Source organism: Cercospora kikuchii (genome assembly GCF_019650295.1).
Source record: "Cercospora kikuchii DNA, contig_00003, whole genome shotgun sequence".
Lineage (NCBI taxonomy): Eukaryota > Fungi > Ascomycota > Dothideomycetes > Mycosphaerellales > Mycosphaerellaceae > Cercospora > Cercospora kikuchii.
This window is the reverse complement of record NW_025408584.1, coordinates 3493953-3519526: the sequence shown is the minus strand read 5'-3', so window position 1 is coordinate 3519526 and position 25574 is coordinate 3493953. Positions and strand designations below refer to the sequence as shown.

General features: G+C 54.3%; 7 protein-coding genes across 7 annotated transcripts; 2 read left to right on the top strand and 5 right to left on the bottom strand.

The window, feature by feature from the left end:
- Window positions 1-312: 312 nt before the first annotated feature.
- CKM354_000576400 (uncharacterized protein) lies at window positions 313-1188 on the top strand (the record flags this gene model as incomplete). Its single annotated transcript, XM_044801050.1, has 1 exon — window positions 313-1188. The coding sequence occupies one exon, from the start codon at window positions 313-315 to the stop codon at window positions 1186-1188; it is 876 nt and encodes a 291-aa protein (XP_044656985.1).
- A 3960-nt stretch (window positions 1189-5148) lies between these two features.
- Window positions 5149-7273, bottom strand: CKM354_000576300 (uncharacterized protein; the record flags this gene model as incomplete). Its single annotated transcript, XM_044801049.1, has 4 exons — window positions 5149-6038; window positions 6119-6423; window positions 6475-6948; window positions 7134-7273. 4 exons carry the CDS (start codon window positions 7271-7273, stop codon window positions 5149-5151), a joined length of 1809 nt encoding a protein of 602 aa, XP_044656984.1.
- Window positions 7274-8110: 837 nt separating this feature from the next.
- Window positions 8111-9873, bottom strand: CKM354_000576200 (zinc-coordinating transcription factor SFP1; the record flags this gene model as incomplete). Its single annotated transcript, XM_044801048.1, has 3 exons — window positions 8111-8613; window positions 8665-9476; window positions 9536-9873. 3 exons carry the CDS (start codon window positions 9871-9873, stop codon window positions 8111-8113), a joined length of 1653 nt encoding a protein of 550 aa, XP_044656983.1.
- Window positions 9874-17076: 7203 nt separating this feature from the next.
- CKM354_000576100 (uncharacterized protein) lies at window positions 17077-18491 on the bottom strand (the record flags this gene model as incomplete). The annotated part of the gene is made up of 4 exons (XM_044801047.1): window positions 17077-17705; window positions 17754-17968; window positions 18023-18122; window positions 18179-18491. 4 exons carry the CDS (start codon window positions 18489-18491, stop codon window positions 17077-17079), a joined length of 1257 nt encoding a protein of 418 aa, XP_044656982.1.
- Window positions 18492-19584: 1093 nt separating this feature from the next.
- On the top strand, window positions 19585-21322 carry CKM354_000576000 (uncharacterized protein; the record flags this gene model as incomplete). Its single annotated transcript, XM_044801046.1, has 2 exons — window positions 19585-21085; window positions 21225-21322. The coding sequence occupies 2 exons, from the start codon at window positions 19585-19587 to the stop codon at window positions 21320-21322; spliced, it is 1599 nt and encodes a 532-aa protein (XP_044656981.1).
- A 532-nt stretch (window positions 21323-21854) lies between these two features.
- CKM354_000575900 (uncharacterized protein) lies at window positions 21855-22445 on the bottom strand (the record flags this gene model as incomplete). The annotated part of the gene is made up of 1 exon (XM_044801045.1): window positions 21855-22445. One exon carries the CDS (start codon window positions 22443-22445, stop codon window positions 21855-21857), a length of 591 nt encoding a protein of 196 aa, XP_044656980.1.
- Window positions 22446-22692: 247 nt separating this feature from the next.
- On the bottom strand, window positions 22693-24144 carry CKM354_000575800 (uncharacterized protein; the record flags this gene model as incomplete). Its single annotated transcript, XM_044801044.1, has 1 exon — window positions 22693-24144. The coding sequence occupies one exon, from the start codon at window positions 24142-24144 to the stop codon at window positions 22693-22695; it is 1452 nt and encodes a 483-aa protein (XP_044656979.1).
- Window positions 24145-25574: the final 1430 nt, after the last annotated feature.

Below are 25574 nucleotides of genomic sequence, written 5' to 3'. Positions count from 1 at the left end.
TTCAGAGACATTCCTGACTGCTCTAATCTCCCACTGCCTCCTCGCCATCCTGACCTACTCACTCTCGCCCTCCTCCAGCGTCCAATTTGCCTGCTCATCTGCTGTCATCACCGCCGCGAAGGCTATCGAACATCGGCGAATAACACCAACCCCGTCCCCGGCCGCTGCTACGCCGCACCTCTCACCCTCTCCATTCCGCCAGCCCCCTCCACAACACCTACTCTCCCCCCAGTACACCGCTGTCGGACTGTCGGGCTGCTCGAGACCGCGACACACTCCACTCGCCGCCGTCAGCGCTCCATTGAGCCCGCCATGAAGCGCCAAACGCCCGTTGCCCACTTGCTCTATGCCTACCTGTTCCCACACCCGACTCCGAGCGACCCGCCTTCATTCTCGGCACATCTGGCTAGAAACCTGGTGCCCGAAGTGCGCATAGAAGTCGCCACCTTCTACGGTGACCTCAACTCGGCCGAAGCTCGCTACCCTGGTCTCAACTACTGTCATCCACCCCATCGAATGCGTCTCGGCCGCTTCAAGCACCACAAGCGCTTATTCGAGGCATTTGACAATCTCGGTCTGACGTACGGCGAGATTCAAGACTTTTGCTGTTGGGAAGGCACGAAGTGGGCCCGCGAACGCTACGAGAAGGATGAGGGCGTCAAAGTCATCGACACTACCGGGGACGAGATTGGGCCATGGGTGGACCGCAGAGAAATGGCATCTGCCGACGACAGGAGAAACTCCATAACGCGTAAGACGGACATTTCAATCGTTGTCGAAGATGCCGAAACGAGTCGTAATCGCCAACCCACCATCAACGAGGATGATGACGAGGATATGGAAGATGACAACGGCTCAGACGCGGACGAGCACGAGACTGCTGACGCAGAGACGGAGACTGAGCGGGAATCGCCCTCGGAAGCCGCAGCCCGAGAACAGCACGTAGCGGAACTCGAGCGCCGCCGCGATCACGCCCTCGAACAAAGCTTCAATCAACGCATCATCGCTGCCTGGGAGCAAGGACAGAGCCTGCCGCCAGAGCTTGAACAATATCTGAAAGAGCAGTCTGAGCGCGGTAACCATCCCGAACTGAGCCGCTTGTTGGCCCGTCGACGCTCCTCACGGACATACTCAGTCCCAGACAACAATGCCCTGGTCGCCAACCAGGCATCCCGAGCAGCGGCATAATAGCACAATTAACATGACGACTCTTATCGCGACGGGCGATACGGCAATGATACCAACCAGCATGAAGCGTGAAGGAGATGAGAACCTTGGCAGAAATTAATGCATATGAGAGGAGGCGTTGTTTTTACATCATGGAGCGACTACCATCAAAGCGAGGCAGCAGGGATATTTGCACAGTGAAGCTCGCTGCAAACTTCTTTAGCATGGCGTTCAACGTGTTTTATGGGCATTGCGTGGAGTAAGGAATTATAAAGAGTTCGATCAGGATCGGGCTCTTTTCTCGGTAGGCCAGGTTTTGGCCGATTTTATCTGATTTTGTATGCATCAACATTAGCAATGTTACGATATATCAATCTCCGCTGACAATTGAGCCTCTTCTCACAAGGGTCGAAAATGCATCTGTGTTGGAAGTGATGTGAGGTTGATCTGACATGAAACGCGCTCTTTGATTTGCCCATCTACGAGCGAATCAAGATTTGGAAAATTGCCATCATTTTGAGACCAACAGACATTGAAACTGTCTCCACTTATCCGTCTGTCACCAACGGCCGTGACAGCCAGTTCTCCATGCTCTCCACAAAACGTCGCCGCAGGCGTTTGTCGCGACTCATCAACGGTCATATTTGGTTTCACCCTCAGTCATCAAGCCTTGTGAAGACCACAGACGAGCTGTAAACTCAACTGCGAAGAACCTTGTTTTATCGAAGTGGCATCTGCAACCACTCGAAGCAAGCTTTTCTTGAACGAAGTAACTTACATTAGATCATCTGATTTCTGGAAAGTGGAAATATAGATAGATAATTCTTATACGCCGGTCTACCTCTTTTAACTAGAGTAAGCAGCACGCTCTATATAGTTCGGTCGAGGGAAAAGCCTTCGAAAAACCCTCGCGTTCTCTTTTACTTTGCAGTCTGCGTAGCCGCTTCCTTCGTTCCTGTTTTCCTTCGGACAATACTAGGTTTCTAGCGAGTCCTCCTCTCACCAGGTCCTATCCTTTCCCTTCTCTCTTCCCCTTCCCTCCTATACCTCTGTTCTGGCAAGTGAGAACTGCTCTAGGATACCTTCTTGGATTAGCCATTTGGCCGTAGCATGCAGTCCTCTTTTTGTGTTTGCTAGGTCCTTCCAGTTTGTAGATCCTCCTTCTTGGAACAAAAGGTGTCTTCTCTCCCTCCACCTGGGGCAGAATATGCATACATGTTTTGGTGTCTCATGCCCCTGCCCACATTCGCAGTCTGGTGTGAATCCTGGGACTCTCCTTTTGGTGAGGTATTGCCTCATCCCAATGTGCTCTGTCCTCAGGAGTGTGACCATTGTGCTCTCTGGTCTGGTAAGTCCTTTGTGCAGGCTTGGTCCTATGGCAGAGGAGGTGGTGGTTCTCCATGCAGGTGGCTGTTCTCCTCCTGCCCTAGCCCTTCTTTCTTCCTTGTCCTTCTCCCACTTCCTGTCCCACTGGTGTTTTGCCCACCATGCCTTGCAGCCTGGGTGTGTCTGCATTGTTGTCTCTTGGCCTTGGACCAGCTGGAGGATTTCCTCCTGTCTGGTTTGGGTTGGTGTTGCAGGGTTCCTTGTTCTCCTTCCTGCTTGTGCTTGCCTCTGGATCTCCCTGCACCTGTCTTTGATGTATTGGTATGCAGGTTGTGTTTCTTGCTTTTTGGATGCTTGTCTGGCTAGGTCTTGGGTGTACAAGTGGAGAGGAGCAATGTTTGCTTCTCTCTCTAGGACAGCTGTTGCAACTGACTTGTATGCTCCAGTAATGTTCCTCAAGGCCTCCCTCTGGACCTTCTCAATAGGCTTGGTGAGGTTCCTGCAGTAGCCTTGTGTGCCCTCTGGGCTGGACCAGACTTGGCAGCCAAAGGTGATTGCTGGCCTTACCACTGCTGTATACAGGTGTCTTGCTCTTTGGAATGATGCTCCCCATGTAGACTTGCACAGCCTCTGGAGTGATTGCATCTGGTGGGCTCCCTTTGTTGCTGCCTGTTTGATGTGTGGGCCCCATTTGAGCTTGGTGTCCACCCATACCCCAAGGAGCCTGAGTGAAGGCAGTGGTTCCCCATTAAATCCCTGGATTTGGACTGTAGCCTTGAGGTTGTGTTTCCTGCTCCTGGTGAAGTGGATGAGCTGGTACTTCTGTGGTGCAAACTCTGCCCCATGTCTCCTTGCCCATTCTTCACATTTCTGGTGGGCTTTCTCCAGTTGCCTGCAGTTTTCCTCTGTGGACATACTGTATGTGAGGATGTTGGAGTCATCCACAAACCCCATTGCTGAGGTGTTCCCTTCATGCAGTGTTGGGAGCAGGGTAGAGGCAAAGAAGAGGAAGAGGATTGGGGATAAGGTGGAGCCTTGGGGGATTCCTGTGTTCTGGGGCCTTGGCTGGTCCATGAACCCTCCTAGCCTCAGGCAGGTGGTCCTGTCTTGGAGGAATGATTGGATGAAGCCAACAATATGTCCTGGGAAGCCTTTTATTCTGATGTTGTGGAGCAGCCTCTGGTGGGAGACCTTGTCAAATGCACCTGAGATGTCAAGGCAGAGCATTGATGCAACTGCTCCAGGCCTAGTCTTCCAAATGGCAGCATATAATTACACTCGTTCCTACAAACTTATGTAAGGCAGGTAGACAAAGTCTGCCCACGCTTTCCCGCTTAGGGACACCTCTGCGCCTTTATCGCTTCGAGGGAGAGGCCCCAGGCCAAAGCCCCTACCCTACGCTCCATATACTGTTTGCTCCTTAAGCCTTGGTTATGCTCTTTCGGACTTCAGCGAACTGAAGACCGGTCGCCTCTCTTCCAAGACCGACATGCGCGTCCGTCCTCTCGGGCTGAGCAGACAGTGTCTCAGTCGCTGCCATTGCCCACCACGCCCCAGGAGAATGACTCCCTTCGCGTTACCATACCGCATCTCTTTGGCTATGGCCGGCCATGTCTCGCAGGCTTGCTCGAGCGTCTACTCCTAGCCAGGCAGCAGTGCTCTTGCGTTTCCACCCACTAACCAATGTATCGCCTCCTCCTCGCCTCCTCACGCCTTGCACCCCCTCCTTCTTGCCTCGAGTCTTCCCTTCGGCTCGCCTCTCTGTGTCTCCTTTGCCTGCTTCTCTATGTGGGCCTTCCTAAGTTTCCGAGCTCTTCTAGGTGACTGCTGGACTAGGTGTCCTTCTTTGTAAGGCTGTGCCCCGGGCAAAACCCTCCTACTCGCACCTGAGCAATCGACAGGCCCCTACGGGCTTCGTAGCGTTACTCCGAGCTCCATTGCCCGCCAACTAACGCCTCCCTTCTAGCTCTTTCACCTCGGCTCTTCCAAGTGCATAACGCATCTGCTTCCGGCCTTAACAACGCGTACGCTCTCCGAGTCCCCTCAAAGCCTTCCAGAGGTAGGTGGTTCGGATCCAGAGACTGCATATTGGGTGACTTGTTGTCCTTTTGGCTCCAAATACCCTCAGCTGAGGATTCCTCCCATACACCAGAGGTGTCCTATCGACGCCTAGGAGTTCCGCGGCTCTTTCGCACGCTCGCGATTAAGCGGACCTGTTTCTAACGCAGGTAGGTCGTCGTCGGATGGTTTTCAAAACCATTTCGGTGGTAGTCCTCTGTTCGGAGTAGTCTTGGCGAAACCGCACCGGATTTCGCACTCCACCACTCCGCTCCACCATGCCGTGCACTTTGCCAGCACGGTCGAGTTGCGAGCTCGACCGCCTGTTTCCGCCTGCGGCCGCGTGGAGGCGTGCAATCGGTCTTCGCAGGCGGAAAGTGGAAATAAGTTTCATGGAAAGCCAGTCCAGGCGGAAAGTGTGACAGCCAGAGGCTCAGACTTCGCTCTGGCTTCCATACTTTGTTAATTCAGGAAGGAAAGTGATGCAGCGGAATGACCAGTGAGCGGACCGTATAGCCAAAGGCGTGCTCGCCAACCCAATCGTTCCAAGTCTGCATTCTCGTTCTCACTCAATTACTAGCCCCATAGTTGGAATACTTAACCTTCCCTCGCCAACGCCATCAAATCTGTCCAATGCTTCGGTCTCTCCCTCCCACCCTCATGCACCTCATGCAGATACCTTTCCAGGTCATATCCGAATGCAATCAAATTGTCTTCCTCACACCACTCCGCCATCCCCATCAACCCAATCGGGATTTTCCCGTCGGGATCATTCTCGTACCCTACTGGGGCCGTAATAGCCGGAGCGCCGCAGAAATTCGCAAGCCAAACATACTCCATGTTCCGAAGTTGTTTATTAGCGTCCGTCATACCGTAATTTAGCTCTCCGGCGCCGATTCTCCAGCCGGCGTTCGGGGTTGTTGGTGTGACGATGATGAGACCGGGATGTTTTTCGTAGAGGTGAGCAAGATGTTGCATGAGGAGGTTTCGAAGGCGCTGTGCTTGGAGGAAATCGACGCCAGTCGTTTTGCGGGCTACACCTAGGAGGACTTTGTTGGCGGGAGTTAATTTTGGTTGGTCGATTTGCAGGACGCCGGTGGCGAGTTCGGAGAGGATGGACATGGCGTGAGCGAGTTGGCCTTCGCCGGTGTAGGGGATTGTGATGTCGACGAGTGTGTAGCCTTGTTTTGAGACTAGATGGTCGATTGTTGCTTGACATGCTGACTTGACGTTCGCGTCGGCTCTTTCAAACCATGGCTTGTAGATGCCCAGGACTTTGTTTCTGCTAGACTCAGGCTTGACAGATCCAGGTGCCTGGAAGAGTGCGGCGTCATTGTCCAGCGCGTCAGGCTGGGCCATGATGCGGTATCCAAGCTCAAGGTCAATCATATTGCCTGCCAGAGGTCCCGACACACCGTTACTCTTCGCGAGGTTAGTAGTAGGCCGGCCGGAAATTCTTCCTTGAGACGGCTTCAGGCCATACAGACCTAGGACAGACAGTTTAAGAGTCAGCAGTCTGTCTCGGGTTGTGCACTACTGAGTCAAACAGCAGTCCTGAGATGCTCACCACAATAATTGCTGGGCAGTCGAATACTGCCACCGCCATCGTTGCCCTCGCAGAGAGGTGTCAACCCAGCAGCAACGCTGTACGCACTGCCTCCCGAGCTTCCACCACAATAGAATTTCTCGTTGTTGGGATTCAGTGGTGTGCCAAAGTTGGGATTGTTGTTCGTCGTATCGGCACCCAGTTCGTGCATGTTTGTCTTTCCGACTATGATGGCGCCAGCATCGAGCCACTTCTGCACGCAGTAGCTAGTCGCATCGTCTTTGCGAGTATAGTCGATCTTCGATCCAAAGCACTTGTTGTAGCCACTGAATTCATCTTAGCTGGTTCTTTCGCACTCAGCCAATGCAAAGTCATACCTGAGATCCATCTCGTCTTTGATCGCCACAGGAATGCCATCAAGCACACTCAAGAACGTCCCTTCGGCGTATCTTTTGGTACTTTCCTCAGCGGCCTTGAGCACCAACTCCTCTCTCACCTGTAGGTACGCAGTCGCATGCTTATGTGGCGTCTTCACATCGCGTCTTATGAGCGGCAGCAGAGCCTTCGCAACCGCAGTAGGCGTGAGCTTTCCGGAAACATAAGCTTCATGATAATCCAGCGCACTCCAATGGACTTTCGCTGCGGACTGGCGAGAAGCCCAGTCTTCCTGTGACAAAGTCTTCAGGTACTCTCCTTGTTTGCCCACATTCGCAGCAGCATCAGCAACACTGCTCTTGATCACCAAGGGCTCGTATCGGGGTTCAAACCCCTCTAGCTCAGGCCGATCACGTAGGGCAGCGAATCCGGCATTGTTCCACAACAACTGCTGCAAAGCACCCAATTTGGAAATCCTACGGGGACACTCAGGTGGTCAGCAGAGACAAGACAACAAACGTGAAGCAATGGTAGTGGCGGTTTGCGACAGCCGCGAAAGTATTTCAAAAATAAATGTCATTTGCCGATGCGGTACCGGAGAGGAAGCGAGAAAAGTGAGGAAGCGACGTCAAATTAAAGGACTCTCTCTCATCAGACGTACAAGATAGCACCATAGTACAGCGGTAGACCCTTGACGACAGGATTCGCTGGCTCCGGAGGCTCGCGCCAAGGAGCACGCGTTTCATGCGGCTGTGGTTTGTTGATGTAGACGATCCCTTGCGGCGTGGTGGAGGAGGACATGTCGTCGAGCTTGCGTTGCATGTATCATTATGCAGGTTCGAGGCAGGTGCAGTTGTGAGCGGCCGGGGAGGCTCGGCAATCCGACGGGTGGCGGCCTAGCAGTGCCCCAGGATGGAGAGATAGGATGAGGCGTCACGCCCACGCAAACGACAATGCGACTGGATTCAATTCCGTCAAACGTTGAGATGCACCGCTCCAAGCAACATGTGCATTGCGCTCTCTATTGAACTAACTCACGCCAGAGTGTCGTTGTCTATTGCCAACCAATCTACCAATTCTTTCCCCGTGTCCGCCCATAACCTGCGCTAAACAACTTTTGAAGTGAATCCTTTTTTGCCGTCGAACATTGCCATCGTGCAATCATGAAAGCAAGTAATAACAAAAACGTTCGACAAAATGTACTTTGTGCAACTCTCTCTCTTTTCCTCCATAGAAAACCGAACGCGAGCAATTGCTCAAAATAAAAGGGGGGTATCATAGCAAGATGTGACTTGCGAAGCCAGGTATCTCTCCCGAAATAACCGCTGTCCCGGGGAGAATCATCCCAAATGCTCCTGAACGCCTTGCTGAAACGATACTCTGTATGCCAACATGAAAAGAAATGTGAAAGGGTGTGTGAGTGCACGCGGACCCCCACACAAACAAACGCCGCCGCCGATCAGACCCTGGGTGCCAAAGATATAGCATAGCTGCAGCTGTCGTGCATCCGTGCCAGGAATTATGCGTCGAATAATGCGGGATGTTTTTCAGTGGGCGGTGAAAGATGCAGTGTGGAGTCCGCGCCGATACCGCAAGCGAGCCGCGGAGCTAAGCCGCTTATTTTGCAGTGCGTGACTCTCAGTAGCCCATACCCTCGCCCATGCCTGGTAGACCTGCGCCGGCGACATTGGCGTTCAAATTTTGCATGCCAATCGGTGTGGCAAGCTTGAGGTCTGGATTGCAAGGAGGGCTATGCTGGCGGTGGTATTTCAGCCCGTTCAGGTTCTTGTAGCGTTTGCCGCACACTTCGCAACGGTACGGCTTCTCCTTTTCCATGCCGACCGTACCAGGGTATGGTATTGACGTGGCGGGATCCACAATGGAAAACGTGCCATCCGGATTTTCTTTGAGCTGCTGATTTTGGTGGCCATGCTGTTTGTGGTACTTCAGACCGTTCTGGTTCTTGTACGCCTTCTCGCATCCAATGACGGGGCACTTGAAAGGCTTGATTTCCTCGCCCACGAAGCCTCCCACGCCAGCCAGTCCGTTGAGTAGTTGACTCTCACGCACACGCTTAGCGAGCTCGCTGTTCTGCGCGTTCGTAAATGCCGGGTTGGGAGTGAAGGCCTTGTTGCCATAGCCTTGTTTGCTCAGCAACCGTTTCTCGGGATTATCGATAGTTGCTGACCCACCATTGTTCATGTTGCCCATGTTGAAGCCATTGAAATCGAGGTTGCCAGCGTTGAGGCCGTTCATGTCGAAGCTGTTGAGATTTCCCATGGAAGCGAGGAAATCGGGATCAAGCTCCGCTGGAGTGCTTGGCTGCGAGGGATCAGGAGTAGCGGTCTGTTGAGCACTGGTTTGTGTGGTCAGGCTTGGGGTATTTACCGATGATACCGTCGGATTGTGAGGGAAGCCCATATTTTGCTGCGGTGCGTGTGGAGTTGTAGGGGTTGCTGTGTTGAGACCTTGACCTTGGAACGCATTCGCAAGATTTACGTTGACAGATGGTCCTCGAGGTTGCTGTCGGCCGAATTGAGGCTGGGGCTGGTATTGTGGCTGTTGGATTTGCGGTGCTGGGGTTCCGTCATCCATGTCCATGTCGTCGAGGTTATCGAAGGTGCCAATATGGTCTTGATTTTGGCCACCAAACATTGGTGATGCGGTTGGCATGGGAGGTGGCTGTTGATACATGGATTGTTGGTGGTTCATGCCACCATTCTGGCTCTGAGCTTGCTGCTGAACAGCCTGGGCCGTGCTGGTGGCGTTGGCAGCTCTGCTACTCGGGTATTGCTGATCTTTGGGTGTTCGTCCCATTGTCTGAGTCGGTTGGGCCGCGTGTGCCTCTTCATAGTGCTGCAAGAGCTCGTGCATCGAATCGAGGTGGATATCGCAGCAGACATAGTCTCGCATGTAATTTGCCTCCATCTTAGGAAGATACGATGAGGAGTGGAACGAAGGTGACTTCATTCCCCCATACGGTGATGTTCCGGCCATCAGGACGCTGTTTCAGTTTCACAGTCAGTACGGACTCCACTAGGTACCGCGGGATCGGATACTCACTCGTCTCTAATAAAGCTGCCCATGGAGATTCCACCCCAGCTCATGCCGCCCACCAGGCTATTCGACAGATTGTATGCGCTCTCCCGCCTGTCCAGACGGCCGGCCATGGGGATTTGTCGTGCACCGTATGGAGTGGTGCCCAGCATGCTCACAGACTCTTGCCGAGGCTTCAAATCGTGCGCATGATCGGGCAACGCTGGCGCCGCCATGCTGCTTCCTGAGCGTTCCTGGGAATTTGACTGTTGAATCTGGGTGGTCAAGTTCGATTGCTGGGTGCGCGGCGAGCCCGAGGATTGCCGGCTCGTGGCGATATCGATTGCGGGCGTCGGTGCAGGCATTGCGCCGACGCTGATCTGTGGGAGTGGCGATGCCGCGGGGAAAAGCGGAAGGTTGGCCTCGTAGTCGTCGTCGTCCTGCGGAAACAGGATATCGTCGGAGGTGAAGTCGTCAACGATCGCGTGGCCTCCAGCAGCGTTCTGGTGCCAGCGGAAGAATGGCTCGTCCTCGCGGGAGCGCTTGGTGGAGGCGGGATGCGGGTAGGGGACGGTGGCGGAGCGCGGTGTGTTGACGCTGTCGACGCTGGGAGACTGCCCTGGACTGGACTGCAGGGGCGGAGGAGGAGTGCTCGAGGAGGAAGTGGTGGAAGCCAGCTTGACTTCACTGCCCGAAGGCGGGTGCCCGGTAGTTTTTGAGTGGATCTGCGCTAGTTGGCGCGCACCAAATGTGGTACGTAAGGTGAGGCGGGTGCCGAAGGGCTCCTGCGCACAGGCGAGCAGACTCCGAGAGGGCGGCGAGGGCGAAGGCGATGCTTATTCACACGACAGCGGCGCGGAGGAGATCACTCAGGCGCGCAGCAATGGCAGATGGCCAGATGGATGGATGGATGGCGCAAAAGGCAAGTCGGAGCCACGAGATGCTCAGACCGGCGCGTCTGCAGCGGCCAGCGCAAAGCTATATGAGATGCACGACGGGGGCAGGTTGGGTGTGAGATCACCTTGACTTAAGCTCGCGCGGCCCTGGACAGCACAACCCGTCCAATTAGACTAGCATACAGTCATGCCCCTTCTCAACTGCGCCGTGGGTCGGCGGTCCGCGAGCCAACCTGTCCTAGCAGCGCAGCACGCCCAAAGGGCTGTCCCTCGGTGACGATGATGCCGCGTCTGGTCGCCTCCCCCCAGCCGCCCGGTGGCACGGCAGCGATCATGGGCGGTGCGCGAGTCGACGCTGCTGTGCAGCTTGTACTGTACTCTGCTGTGATGACCTCGCGCATGCCATCTGCGCGCGACATGCAGCGGCCTGCACGTCCCCGGTCACCGCTCACGACAAACGCCGTTCGCTTCCACACAACGACGACGTCGAGCAGCGACCGGGGTTTGCGGTGCGCCAATGACACGCCGCCTGCCCTGCGACAGCCTTGGCGCCCTGGCCTTCTGGAAGACGAGATCGAAGCCCACCTGGCGCGCCCTCCCGCCGCCGTTTCTTCGCGATGCGGCCCACTCACTCGGACGCCAGCCTGGGGCAGGCCGTGCGTGCAGCGCGCTGGCCAGCATCACCACGCGCACTGCACACGACGCCTGTTGTTGCTGCGGTGCTGCTACGCTGCTGCTGCCGATGATCGCAGCGAGTGACAGCAACGACTGGCACAGCTCAGCTCAGCTCCACCCGCGTCGGCACCAGGCGGCAACAGCAGCTCTTCGCGACGAGCCACCCAAAACAACCACATCGCGTACCTGCGCCTGCGAACTGCCACCGCACACCAACGCGGACAATTCACCGACAACGCTGCTTGCTTCTAGCGCCGCTCGTACTGTACATTATCCGCTCTTCTGAAGTCATAGCGCGCGCACCGGTCAGAAGGGTCTTTGATTGACCGTGGGCTCTTCACTTCGCGCCCACGCCGATCCGTGATGAAACGCCGCTCCGTTGCCACGCACTGCTCGTCGCGGCCTCACTGCGCCTGCCGCATCCGCCGTCGTCCGCACTGCTCTCACCACGCTGGACGGCTTTCCGCAGACAACGGGCCCATCGCCTCACATGCCTCAAACTTCACCATGTGCAGCCCAGCATCCTGAGCTGAGCCAAGGTTCACGCCGTCGCGTCCTTGACGTCCAGGGCTACAGTAGCGGCCAAGGTTAAATTGCCAAGTTCGGTTGAGGTTCGCACAAGGCCCGCGGCTTCAACCACGATGCTATGTCGGCTGTTTCACGGACATGCTGGCTTGCCACGCTTATGCTTTATGGAAACGGAAGCACATGCGCGTGAATCTCGGACCATGCACGTAACTATCGAGCCTCGCTGCACAGCAACACGCTCGCTTGCCTCGACCGCGACAGACCGCGATCAACTTGCCACAGTCGCGCGACACACGCGATACGAGGACTGGACGGTAGCAGCGACCGCCAGCGCCCACTCGATCGCTGCCTTGCGAAGGTGACAATAATTTCGACGTTCTACTTGGATTCCTAGCTTCTGCGAGTCATGATCGTATCCAGTCACTGTTCGGCACATCATACATACTCTACAGGTGACAGAGCTAAGGTACGCTCACGCCAATCAGAGTCTCCTGCTCTCCATCGGAACATATCACCGATCATGCCGTTGTTGGATCTTGTTCAGCTCGAATCATGATCGGGAAGCTGTCCGTCAACATGTACACTGCGACCAACAATCTGCCGACGATTCTTCGCGTTCGTAAGCGAATTCTGCCACTCATAATAGGCATCCCGTACGGGTGGGTTTGGTCAACGACTTGTTACTGCCATGGTCTTGCCTGTATTTGGTCGGTCCACATTCGCCTAGCGGACTCCGGCTGGGCAACGACCAACAACAAGCCGAGCCGATGGCAAATTTCTGCCTGGAACAGCGCCGAAATACGGCAGCAATCTTGCTCTGGAAGCTTGGTTCTTACAACACGAGACGCAAACTCTCATGGCCACCGCCCGCTTCATCTCTGAATCCAAAATAACAACATTCCTCAACACCGGCAGTTCTTCTGTGTCCGACGTGAGCTCCGGTGGCCTCAGCACTGAGATTCAGATCAGGTACCTTTCCAGGGTGTGGGACGTGCTGACTGCAGTGAGTTCATGCACAGGACGCGTCGATACACCCAGCCTCTAGTCCCCAAGTTCTACCAGCACTACTGCCAGCTAGTCAAGGCCTTTGAAATTCGGCGTCTACTGTAGTTCCTTCGAAAACAGGATGCTGGCCGGCGCGAATGCGAAAATACCCTTGCAATCCACTTGAAGGTGCATCTCGACATGCCAATCTTCCAGTCTTCGAAATGGCTACGCCTGCATGTCATCTCATCGTGCAGACCACCTGAGCGGCAAAATACAAGATTCCCTGCCACGATCACACTACCATAGTTCAAGTCTGACGTCGAGGATGCATTCGCTCCCGTGAAGAGAAGTAAGCCGGCAAGCGCGCCGAAATGGTGCCAGTGCGCTGCACCAGGATCTAACGCATACATCCTGGCATCAACAACCACCCCCTGGAGCTCTGGCTTGCGCCCATGTCGTGTCGTGGTACTACATTTGCCATCACCTTACCAGTGGTGAGGGCCAGAGTCAGGTTGGCGTGCACGTTCGGCGCTGCTGTGTCCTGACTACCTAGCTACATACAGACTACGTGCGAGTGGAACAGCCAGAATCCCCGGATGGTCCTGATGAAGGTCATTTGCAACGTTGCAGGACATCACCGGGCCATATTCGTACGCAAGTGCAACTCGAAACACATCGTGGTTTCTGTCACAGCTTCCAGTGGACCTCCTGTACGCAATGCATCCGCAGGCACAACCACGGCTCACGCGCTCTCGCACTCCTACATGTTGATCTCCATGCACAACAGGTGGTATGAACCCACATGCCTACAGTACAGCATTTCGGCTATATCGACCGCACGATGTCAACATGATCAGCAACCAGCTCGCAATCCTAGCTTCATTGAGCCAGCTATTCGGCCCCGCGCAGGGGAGGCATGCAAGTAAAGCACACCAAGACCAGTGCTCCAGCAACACTATGCGCGACTGCGAGAGACCAACAAGGACTTTGAAGCTCACAACTGAGGAGCCCATAAAGCTCGATCGGTGTGCGCGTCCGCAGACGATCTTCACTGGCACTCAGAGTCGCCGCATTCCCCAACGCACATTGATGTCAAGAGACCCATTTCGTGCTCCCGGGTGATCCCATATGGTAACTCGCTCTGAGACATGGCTGCGGGCTTGGATCCTCCGATATTCTCGCTGCTAAGCGCCGCATATCCTGTTCGAGTATGCCGCCAAGGCTGAAGAAGCATTCGAGAAGAAGACCGTACTACAGCCTACTGCGGTTAGTAGTGTTCCAAGTGAGCGCGGAAGATCGCGGAGTGAGACAACAATTACTCCGAGTCCCAGAAAGGACAGAGGGCACGTTGGTGATGCTTGAACACACACTGATATTCTTTGTAGTTGGGGACGATGCGATGGTAGTCCCCTCAACAGCGCCCGCCGACCCGCGCACACCACTACGGATCTGTCATAAAACGAGGGTCTTTCTCATCGCTCTCATCTCCAGACTAGCACAGGTGACATCTTGCCGGAGATGGGGGTGTCAACAGGATTCCTCCATGGCTTCTCCACGTAAGGTACAGGTCGATACATCGACGTCACGACGGGGTATATCACGTCGACACCCGAGACATCTTCAACATCGTCGATTGCTTTGATGTCAGATGCATAATACCATTGTTTCGCAGCTGTCGATAGCAATGTCGCTAACCAAGAGCCACGTCAACATGTCGACATGCTCTTATTAGCCGCTGCTGCAGATGGCTTCCCCAAGCGATTCAAGCTCAGGCCGAATGCAGACGGTCTTAGTGCTACGACGTCAAGCACCGAGGATCGACATCCGGCAGGCATCGCAGATATCTCCGCTCATGCGCATGGCGGCGTGAGACGAATTTCGTCAGAGCGCCCGCAGCATTGTCGTGTCTATCTTGGCCGTGGTTGTCTCGACCGACATAGCCGCTACGACTAGGGTCTTAGCGGTCACTTGGATGCCAGCCATCTGCGCTATCGGACGCGTGTTGCATGGCACATCTTCTACGATACAATGTTGCATGAGCGTCGGCAGCCTACGGACGAAGCCAGAATCTTGATGTTCCCAGGCGCTCTTGTTCGGAATGAGTGCCGCGGAGAAATGCCTTTGCCATGAAGAGTGCCATCCGGACAATGTCTCACGCTCGTTCTTTGTCAATGGCTTGGCAGACGTTGCCCTTGCAAGCATCATGGATCTTTGCGAGCGCTCACAGGCTGGTGCTTTTGTTGCGGTTCCGACCAATGGCCAATCGGTTCCGCATAATATCTGTCGATCTATCGAATCATGGTATGCGAGCGCATTGTCTGGCTGCACAAGACTATGCTTACGCTTGCGGAACGCATTGAACGCTGACTGGCTTTACGTTCTCTTGGTGAGCGGCTCAACACGACAGAGAGTGCTGACCTCTATGTGCAGGTCCATTCGTGACACCACCGTATTGTAGTTGTTATTCTATTCTGAGTGGTACTGACCGTCTAGCTGGATACGGACACTGCAAGCTGGGACACTCACTCCCATGCACTTGCTGTATCGATTATTTGTCTACGCTGAGACAAGATGAACGCTAGCTTGAAATGACGGAGGACGACTCGTCGCAGCCTTTACGCCGGAATTTGGGGATGAGTTTAGTTGAATTCTGGAGAAAATGGCAACACGAAGCGGTGAATACTAAAGGCATGATCCTGCCAGCCAACATCGGGCTTGTTACGGCCATGGCACATTTTTCCGGTCCAGCCTCCACGACAATCAAGATTGATGGATTGCCAGTTTGCATTTCATGAACACGACGTCGACTTTTTTGCAACTTGGAAGCGTATCACTCCCACAAACGACTTCATTCTTGAACGGGCTGACGCTGAAGTGAATTTACATATTGTATCATGGTGACTGATCATCATCATCACCACGCTGACCACGCCGCGCAATGGACCCATGCTATATTTCTTGTCACGCGCTATATGCGGAGCGAAAACGAGCGTGGGATGGCACTGGCACACGCCCGCACCTAGTTGTCTCATATTTCTGAGCACGCGGGGGCGGCTGAAGTGAACACAGGCAGAAGGGAAAAAAAGGTATAGCACGTTTAAGGGCGCGGGTTGCTATAACGCAGACTTTCAGGCAACATGGGACAGCAATCACTCGCAGACCAGTACAGCATATCGTGGGGCAACGACCGACCATGTTCGACTCCGTTGAGCGATTCGAAGGGAGGGGCTGTATGGCCGGGTCTTTAAACCTGGACAGCGTGCCTACGTGAGAAAGAAGAGCGAGGAGGAAATGCGTGAGATCAGCAGGACAAGCTTTCGTGACGCGCTACGCTCCTCGTGTTCTTGCGGAGCAGTGGCTTGGATGCCGAATCTTCGGTGCATCGATGACTTCTGGAGTGAAGGAGCACGACAGACACGGCGCTCAGAAAACAGTGATGAGGAGCCTCGTGCGAGACATGGCACAATTGGTCTCGAGCACGAATCCACTCGCTGGCGGACATGCACGAGTTTGTCGACACGACAAATGTTTGAAAGCGGTGTTGAACGTTGCCGATTTGACTGCCACAGAGCAAGGGAAAACGCATTGGAAGGAGATTCGCATGAGGACGAGCGAGGTAGGTCTCTACTGGATATAGGACTGGCGAAAGCCCTCGTCGACGGCCTCTCGACCGTGTCCTGCTCGGCCTCGTAACATGCGTCTACAACATGAGGCGTGCCTTGGAACGAGCTCTTTCAAGAACAGGTAGGTCTCTCAGCATGGCCGAGCTGAGGTTTCGCTGAGGAAGAGCTGCGCATGGAGATTTGGGAGATCCTAGAACAACATTGCCTGGGGATGTGCAGATGCAGACCGAACCAGTATGTCATCTCGCCAATGGCAGTGCCTTCAAACGCAAGAATGTTCGCACCTTCATCTTTGGCTTTCGGACAAGTCCATCAGTACCAGTTTCCGCCTTCTTGAACACAATGACAATGTTTTCCTGTGTACAATTGAGCGGGGCAAGAGCGGCAATGAAAGAGCACAGGGGTAAGACCACAGAGACGGTAAGTGGAAGGCACCATCGGGAGACGAGAGAGCTGGGAAGAGGACGAGAACAAGATCAAAAAAGCGAGAGTGGGCAAGACTCGATGTTAATGGCGTGCATCGACACACAATGGAAGTTCAACCCACAACACTTTTTTATCCGACCATTATAGTAAACTGTCATCTCGCTATGCAAGTATTCCATTTCAGTCGACCGTCACTTCGTTCCATTTCCATTTCCATTTCCCCACAGATCAAATGGGCTAGCATCATCACGACATGTGCACGACCCTCCTCGCCTCGGAATTTTTTTCTCCCAATTGTCTAGGCAGTATACGGTCGATAGGGGAGCTCATGATGCTCCTTGCCCTTGCTCTGCTTCAACATCTGCCCCACCCACTCGTCGCGTTCTCTCCGCTCCGCATCGAAATTGCCGTTCTGGAGTGCTTGACGGCATTCCTATTGCCGCATCGCGTCCAGACCCTGCAGCTCGCGTTCCAGATCGTGCTGTGCTCCACCCGGTGCCTGACCCAGTTCCTGGGGTCGCGGATCCTCGTATGCACGTGGGTCGTAGTTGTCAGGGATTGGGACTTGTTGTTGCTGGCCTGCTTGCTGGGCGTGGGCGTATTGCTGTGGTTGGCGGACGGAGTGGCGGAATCTCCGCACTTCGTCGAGAATCATCTGGCGCATCTCCTGCACTTCATCCACGACTTCGAAGCCGAAATCAAAGGTTGTGGGGCATGCCGGCTCATCGGATGCATCGTGCCAGATGGAGAGGTAGCGGTGCTCGAGAGCGTCCTCGACACTGATACGCTGCGAGGGGTCGAATGCAAGCATGCGGTCCAGAAGGTCTAACGCGTCGGGATTCGCTCTTGGGAAGAGCTGTTGGAATGGGATCTTGGACATGTATGGCAAGTTGCGAACGTATTCTTGCGCACGTGGGGACCCAATGCGGGACAAGGTGGATTCGGATGGGGTTCCCAGGTAGTGGAGAATCTGATTGAGTTGGTCGACATAGTCGCGTCCCTTGAAGAAGGGCTTGCTGCCCAGCAGCTCGGCGAGGATGCAGCCAACAGACCAGACGTCAACTGTGATCTGTTAGTGCGTGCCTTGGTCGCGTATTGGGGGATACATACTGGCTTTGGTGTAGCTCTGGAAGCTCAACATAATTTCTGGTGCTCGGTACCATCTCGTGGCAACATATTCAGTCATGTATCCTGCGTTCTCTTCTGGGTCAATGCTGAAACCTCTAGCAAGACCAAAGTCGGCAATCTTGAGCTCGCAATCGGCATTGACAAGCAAATTTCCTGGTTTCAAGTCTCGGTGCAATACGTTTGCGCTGTGGATATACCTAGGATGTGGTGATCAGTGCAGAACTGACTTGGAGGTGTAAACAATAACTCACTTCAGACCGCACAGAATCTGGTAAATGAAGCTCTGGAAGTGGGCATCGGTCAAAGGCTGTCCCGAGCGAATGATGGCAGCCAAGTCGCACTCCATGAGCTCTACGGTCCCGTGGGTCAGTACGCTTTCTCTGTTTTGTCTGCTCTTGCTCACTCACCCTCATAAAGGTAGCACTCATTGAAGGTCTCGGGCCGGGGGATATCCATGTCATACAAGCAGGTGATGTTCCTGTGGCCTCTGAAGTGCTGCAGGAGCTTCACCTCACGCAGGGCGCGCTTAGCGAGGATCTTCTTGCTGAAGACATTGGTGATCTTCTTTATGGCAACGCCCTCTCCCGTCTGGTTGTTTGTGGCAGCGCAGACAATTCCATATGCTCCCTGACCAAGCTCTTTAGTGACCGTGTATCGCTCGTCGACGATAAATTCTTGGTTGAAGACCTTGAAGGTCTTCCGCCCGTTGAGATCGCTCATGGTGATTGTGCTGTGGTGTGTGTTGCTTCGGCAGGTACGTGGGGAATGAAGAGGTTATCGGAGCCTCGACGCGAGTCGTTGGCGATGCTGATCCGTGCAGGCGCGCGGCTATGAAATTGGTGGACGATTGCACCTTACCTGCAGCTCACACTGGGCAGCGCAGCTTCTTCACCGGTCACTGAACGGCCGTCGCTGCTTGGCACCGGTTGTGCACTTTGCGTCTGGACTCGTCGTTCGTTCGGGAGGCGCTCTGGAGGGGTTAAGGGCAGCGGGACCAAGCGGAGATCAAAGGACAGACAGTCGCAATCAAGCGCAACAACGAGTGACGACGTGCAGCGGCAGCCTCAGCTGAGAGTCGGCCGTCAGACGGAGGCGATGCTATTGGCGTCTGGTCGAGTCGGACAGAAGAATATCGTAAGCAGCTGCAGACGCAGCACGCAGCACGCAGCCGCGGGGTTTGATGCTGCCTCCTTCTCAGGCCCTGGATAAAGCTGCTTCCGTATCCGGAATAGTCCGCCCCACCACGACTTCCAATCAGATGTTGTCTTGGCAGCTGGCAGTGACAAGCGTCGTAACCGGAGAACACCAACAAACAGCGACATCGCCAAAACGCAACAAACAGCCACGCAAGGAACACGGCAAAAGCGACGCATGCAGGTCTGTGAAGGAGACAGGTTGATGAACAAACACCAACGTGGACGGCCTCAAGCCTGGCTACCCACCTGCAGCCCGTGATTGGGTTACGTCGCAACTCGCGTCTTCGACAACAGCATTCCTGCCAAGCTCCCACGAGTTCGCCCTCGCGATAAAGACTGATGTGGCTGTTGCAGAGGGAAGGTGCCTGAGCGACTTATCAGCAGCAGCGAGCCTGAGGGCGCAACAAATCGAACCCAGCCTACGTACGAGAGCGAGGCGCTCGGGCCACTCTTCGTCCTCTTCACAGGCACATGCCTCGGTCGGTCGACCCCATCGCCAGCTCGAACGCTCACCATATGTAGGACACGCCCGCCTATGAACGAATGACTGCTGTCCGTCAGCTGCCTATTGCGCTCACTCTACTTGCTCTCTTTCTCTTTCCACAACTTCCCACAAAATGCCTATCCATTTGACCATGAACGACATTCCCGAGCTGTCGTTCACTACGGAGGCGTCCATTCCGCAACTCCATCAGCGCGTTGTCAATAAATTTCACACCCACGAAACGCGCCCCATAGAGTACCGGCTCAAGCAGCTGCGTTCGCTGTACTGGGGATTAAAAGATGCAGAGTCCGCAGTCATGGAGGCTTGTATGCTGGATTTGAAGAAGTCAAGCTACGAGACCTATCTTACTGAGATTGGCTGGATCCTCAATGACATAATATTTATGAGCAAAAACCTGCAGAGGTTCATGAAAGAAGAGAAAGCAGAGGACACATCCTTGACCAACTGGCCCATGCGTCCACGGTATCGCAAGGACCCTCTCGGTGCCGTGCTGATCATTGGAGCATACAACTTTCCCTTCCAGCTCTCACTGGGCCCGCTGGTTGGTGCCATTGCTGCAGGCTGCACTGCTGTGCTGAAGCCTTCTGAGAATGCCCCAAATGCTGCTCGTGTCATGCAGCACATCATCGAACAATCGCTCGACCCGAATGGCTATCAGGTAGTGCAAGGTGCCATTCCCGAGACCACTGCTGTGCTCGCTTGCAAGTGGGACAAGATATTCTATACTGGCAACGGTGCCGTGGGAACGATCATTGCGAAGAAAGCTGCCGAGACCTTGACTCCTGTCACTTTGGAGCTGGGAGGTCGCAATCCTGCCATCATCACCAAGAACGCCGATGCACGCCTCGCAGCACGTCGACTTCTTTGGGCGAAGCTCATGAACGTGGGACAAGTCTGCGTCAGTCAAAACTACATTCTCGTCGATAAGGAGATCCTCCCAGAATTCGTTCGCCAGCTCGAGGTCGCCATCGCCGAATTTCAACCCAAGGGCGCTGAGCAAGCCGCAGACTACGGAAAAGTTATCAATGAACGTCAATGGACTCGCCTCAAGAAGATGCTCGACAGTACCAACGGCAAGATTCTTCTTGGTGGCAATGCCAACAAGTCTACTCTCTTCTTTGGGCCCACCGTTGTCCAAGTCAATTCTGCCGATGATCCTCTTCTCACCGATGAGTCCTTCGGGCCTCTGATTCCTATTCTCCCTGTCCAGGACCTCGACGAAGCCATTCGGACAGCAAACAGAATCGACTCCACTCCACTCGGCATCTACCCCTTCGGCACCACTGCTGAGACCGACAAAGTCCTATCTCAAACTCGCTCCGGCGGCGCCTCCGTCAACGATGCCTTCTTCCACGCTTCCATTCCCACCCTCGCTTTTGGTGGCGTCGGAGACTCTGGAACAGGATCGTACCGCGGCAAAGCTTCGTTCGATTGCTTTACGCATCGTAGAAGTGTTACCACAACGCCCGCGTGGATCGAAGGGCTACTGGCTATTCGCTACCCACCTTATACCGATGCAAAATTGAAGAAGTTCCGCGGCATGTCGGAACTCAAGCCAGATTTTGATAGGAATGGAAACCCGACGGGAAGTGGGTTGTTGTGGTGGGTTCTTGGTAAGTCTAAGTATCCGGAGTTGGATGGCGATAGAGTGAAGAGCAAGTTGTGATGCAGATTCTCTTCTCGATTTCTCTTCCTTTACTTGCTTGATCGACATTGCAGCTAGCTGACCTTTGCTGCTTTTTGCACTTGTAGGACTGGGTGGAAAGAGTTTGACTGGTGGCTTTACGAGATGGGTGCTAGTTGCTGTTGTTGCGACGCTGGCGAAGCTGTATCGGGAGCGATATACATGAGGGCAAAGGCAAGACGGTCTGAAGACGTTTTACGGCAGCAGTGTAATGATGCGGGGCCTATGGCTTGCGCGTTGAAGGAGAAGCCGTTGTATGGAAATAGAGTTTATGTCTACTCTGGCATATTTAGGAGAACGTGCCATAAGATATCCCAGAATGAGTGTCTTCGTATTTTCACATATTCTGCTCATGTTCTCGCGCCCATTGTAATCCACGGTCCTTCGATACGAGCATGGCGCGCACGAAGCTCATTAGTACAACCTTTCTGCTTGGCGACATGTCATGCCCCCTCCAACTTTTTGTGCGGCGATTGATTTCCGGCGTCGTGTCTTCAGTGTCAGCTTTTGATGCCCAGTGCGTCAGAGAAGTTGCTTTGAACCCCTGCTCGAGGCGTTCTGAAAGGCATTCAAAGCGAACATCGCCAGCACGAGAGGAGACTCTCTCGTACCAGTCAAGAGACTTCCATTATGCTCTGCTCGCAAAGTGTCTGCTGTTGAGAAGCAGTAGCGAATTCACGCTCCTCATTCATACTGACTCAAACTCTCCCCCGTTGTTCCGTCCACAACATACAACACCTCTTATAACCTCCCACCTCCAACTTCCTCACGGTCCTGTCCAACTCCATCTTCTCCTCGTGCTCAATGCCAAGGCTCTCCGCGTCAACCTCCACAAAACCCTTCCTTCGATACCAAGGCCCATTCCAAGGCACATCCTTATAGCACGTTAATGACACTCTCGCCACTTTATCTCCTGTCTGAGCAACTCGCTCTCGCGCCCAGTCGAAGACGGCATTCAATAGCATGCCCCCTACACCTTTCCTATTATGTTCTTCAAGAACAGAAATCTCCGCAATGTACATCGTATCGTCCTTTGGCAGAGCGGCAATGACACCGACAGCTTTTGATTCCGAAGCAGAAGAATCCAAAGCAAGAAAGACTTTACCACGAGAGAGCCAGGTGTTCAGTCCGGAGATAGAGTTGGGAGTGAAAGTGCCTGGTTGCGCGAGATGTGTGAGTTCCGGAATCGTGCCAAATTTCTGAACAGAACGTTCTTCAATGACTCTGATTGCTGGCGCGTCGTCCGAGGTGGCGGGGCGGAGGATGTAGGTCGGAGATACTGTGGCCATATTGCAACACCTGAGACAATGCCTGATGGCATATTGGTGTTGAAAAGCGCGCTGAAAGCCACAGTCCATTTCCTGTAGCCGAGGGATTGCGGGGCACGGCCTGCTGCGGACCCACTGTATTGTGTTTCCATAATGCAGCAATCTGCATGTCGAATCTCGGTAGAGGTCTGATATGATCATGAGCTTGCTGCGGCGATTGCTGTGCAAGAAGCGAACTTGCAGCAGCACACTACCTGACCATGTGTGATCACAATTTGCTAGTCTGCAAGCCTGCCGCCTCGAAGATTCTCATTGCACGTCGACACCAGCCTAGCTTGACAGTATCGTTACGTCTCTTATACCAAGCTGCCGCCAGCTCCAGCGGTACCATCGCAGAGAACAGTGCGACATAACCATTCTCTGGCTGTGTATCGAAAGCAATTGTCATACACAAATGGTCTGCCAGCTCTGTCGCAATCGTGATGAGCATCTCCATCTCTTGGTCATGGGATTGCAATTCATGGAGGAGCTCTGGAAACGCTTCGAAAAGGTCCAGATGCGCCTGTGTCAAGGAAAGCATACATGTCCAGTAAGTTCGATGCTTTGGGGCGAGTAGCGGGTTTGAGAATCGGTATGCGAACGGGAAAGCTGTCTCAGAAGTCGTAACCGCCCCTTTGTGATCGGCGAGTATTGCGATAGGAGCAATCGTGAAGGGCTCTTCCGAGAGCGTATCGCTCCATGAACCCATCCAGGACCGGAGCTCGTTGCAGAGAGATACAATTTCGCGACAACACTTCGAAAGAGTAGCGACGCTTGGCCGCGGTTTCGCGTATCGCAGCAGATCCACTTGCTCTATGGTCCCTGGCACCCTCACCGCTAACTTTATGAAGCTGGTGGAAGAGCTAAACGTGGTCCCATCGTCAATTGCGTGCTGAATCTTGTCGAGCGATGGGAGACTCTTGCGCTCAAGGATTGCATGCCAGACGGCGGGACCCCGAAGAAGTGTGCCGACGAGTACACGAATAGAAGGATCTAGGGCTGCTAGATCGAGAGCTCCGAGTAGCTGTAAAATGCCGCGAATGTGACGTCTCCAGCCCTGATCCGGCGCGGCAGTTGCGGAGAAGAACTCGCAGATGGTCAATAAATATACCGCTGCCACCAGAAGTGAAGCATCCTGTTGCGGCGCGAGAATCTTCCGGCGGACCTTGGCCAGTGCCGAGCCGTAGGTCACTCGAGCTGCTTCTAGGAGCCGCTGGTCTTTGTGCGTGGTTCCTACGTGGACAAGACAAATCGCGTCCAAAGCTGTGATCAGAGCGGGAGCTCGATCAGCAGATGACAATATTATCTCAAACCCTCTGAATCGTGTGCCCGCTTTGTCAAAAAACAGATCGATAAAGGTAGCCTGAAAGGTGAGGCGTTCGATTGACGCACTCCGCAGCCATGAGATCCATTGTTCTTGACGAGTTGTGGAAGTTGCAAATAGTCTGATCAGGGCATCGCGATCCTTCGCGAGCTGTTTAGGCGTGCGGCGTTTAGCGCTGGACTTCGTCTTTGCGAGCTGCTGGTGTTCCTCGTCCTTTATGTCCGGGCTGGGCTCTGCAGATGGATTGCTTCCAATACACTGCAGCGTCGTGCAGGGTGGTGTCTGAGGTTGTGATGTTTCGACGACGTAGCGCGCAGACTCATCCTCCCATGGCACATACCATACGTTCCCTCGCATTGCGCCTAGCTAGATCTTGGTGGTACAACCATTTGTCTTGTGACAATGGATTTGGATGTTATCGTGCCTCCTTCTGTCCCCAAAGATTCATGCCTGCCATCAGACACCTGTCGATGACCCTGCATCGCTGCTGGAGGGAGGCGCAGCTGACGAGTGCATACTGCGTAGGTGCCGTGGTCGGCCGCGTCGAGACGGGATCCTTCGTGGCGGTACTGTACAGCGCTCCAATTCGTTGAAGGGGCTCTATCGGTGTCTGCCATTCTGTGATTTGCGCAGGAAGCACATGCCACTTCGAGCCTGCAGTTCGAGAAGGTCTTTCGGCCAAATCGTATCTCGGATGTCTTTCCGTCGTGTTGGGCTTGATGAGGGTGGGACGTCAAGGTTTCGCGAATGACAGGTTCATTCGTTGCCGACGGCACGGCGCGTCTGGCAGCAGCTCGTGTCTGTCTTGTTGGCCTCCTCATCCTCACCACACCACCGATGGCTCGCACGACTCCTCCAATTCGCCAGCGAGCTGATGAAAAAGTCAAAGGATGAAAGTCGCCCACGAACGCGATCAACACAACATGTTAGCTGAGGTTTGTCCAACAACAGGTGGAAGGTATGGTTGCCTGTTCGTTCTTGGCAGTATTCCCACGCGCCTGCAGAGGACGACGTGTGCGTCTCTGCTGTTCTCAGCCTCATCATTCCATCTCCCACTTCAGAGCTCCAGTCCAAAGTCATGCCATCAGAGACTTGCGCCTGATCACCACGCGACTCTGCATTTACATTGTGTTGGACCTGGTCGACGTCTCCCGTGCTGTTGCCTTTCACAACGCGCCTTCTTCGGAGACCCATCACGCCTTCCACGCTGGGATCCGTGAGCGAGTGGTACCAGAACCTCAAGGCCCACGCTCTGACCACGTCTGTTGTCAAAACGAGACGTGACTTCAGCAATCAGGCTGACTCTTCAGGCTGTGTTTCAAGCCCAGGGCAGCGAAAATGCCGGTTACTGCAATCCCAGTGATCTCAATAGAGACGCGCAGAATGTTCATGGTACGCCCCCAGGCCCCCCAGAATTGCCGGCTGTATGCACATGTCGTCCATCTCAGACAGCTTTCCGCAGCGCTGTGGCTCGTCCTCGCCAGGCTAAGGGGCATTGAACTCCCGACCTTTTCGGAGAAGGAGCTGGTGTCTCGCGGTCGCCTTCACTAAGTGTAACAGGGTCTCGAACAGTCCATCGCGACACATTCCTGGCTGTGGCCATCCACGGAGGCTAAGAAGTCTCCATCTGTCCGGAGAAGGATGTGCTTTCTGCTGCAGCGACAGACAGTGAGGCTAAAGCAGTGCATCGAAACCAAGAGGCATAATCTCCGCTCGATCTCGATAATCCCTTACGATGTCGTCAACGTCGCTTCGCGCACTCGATCCACACTTCTCGAAAAGATACT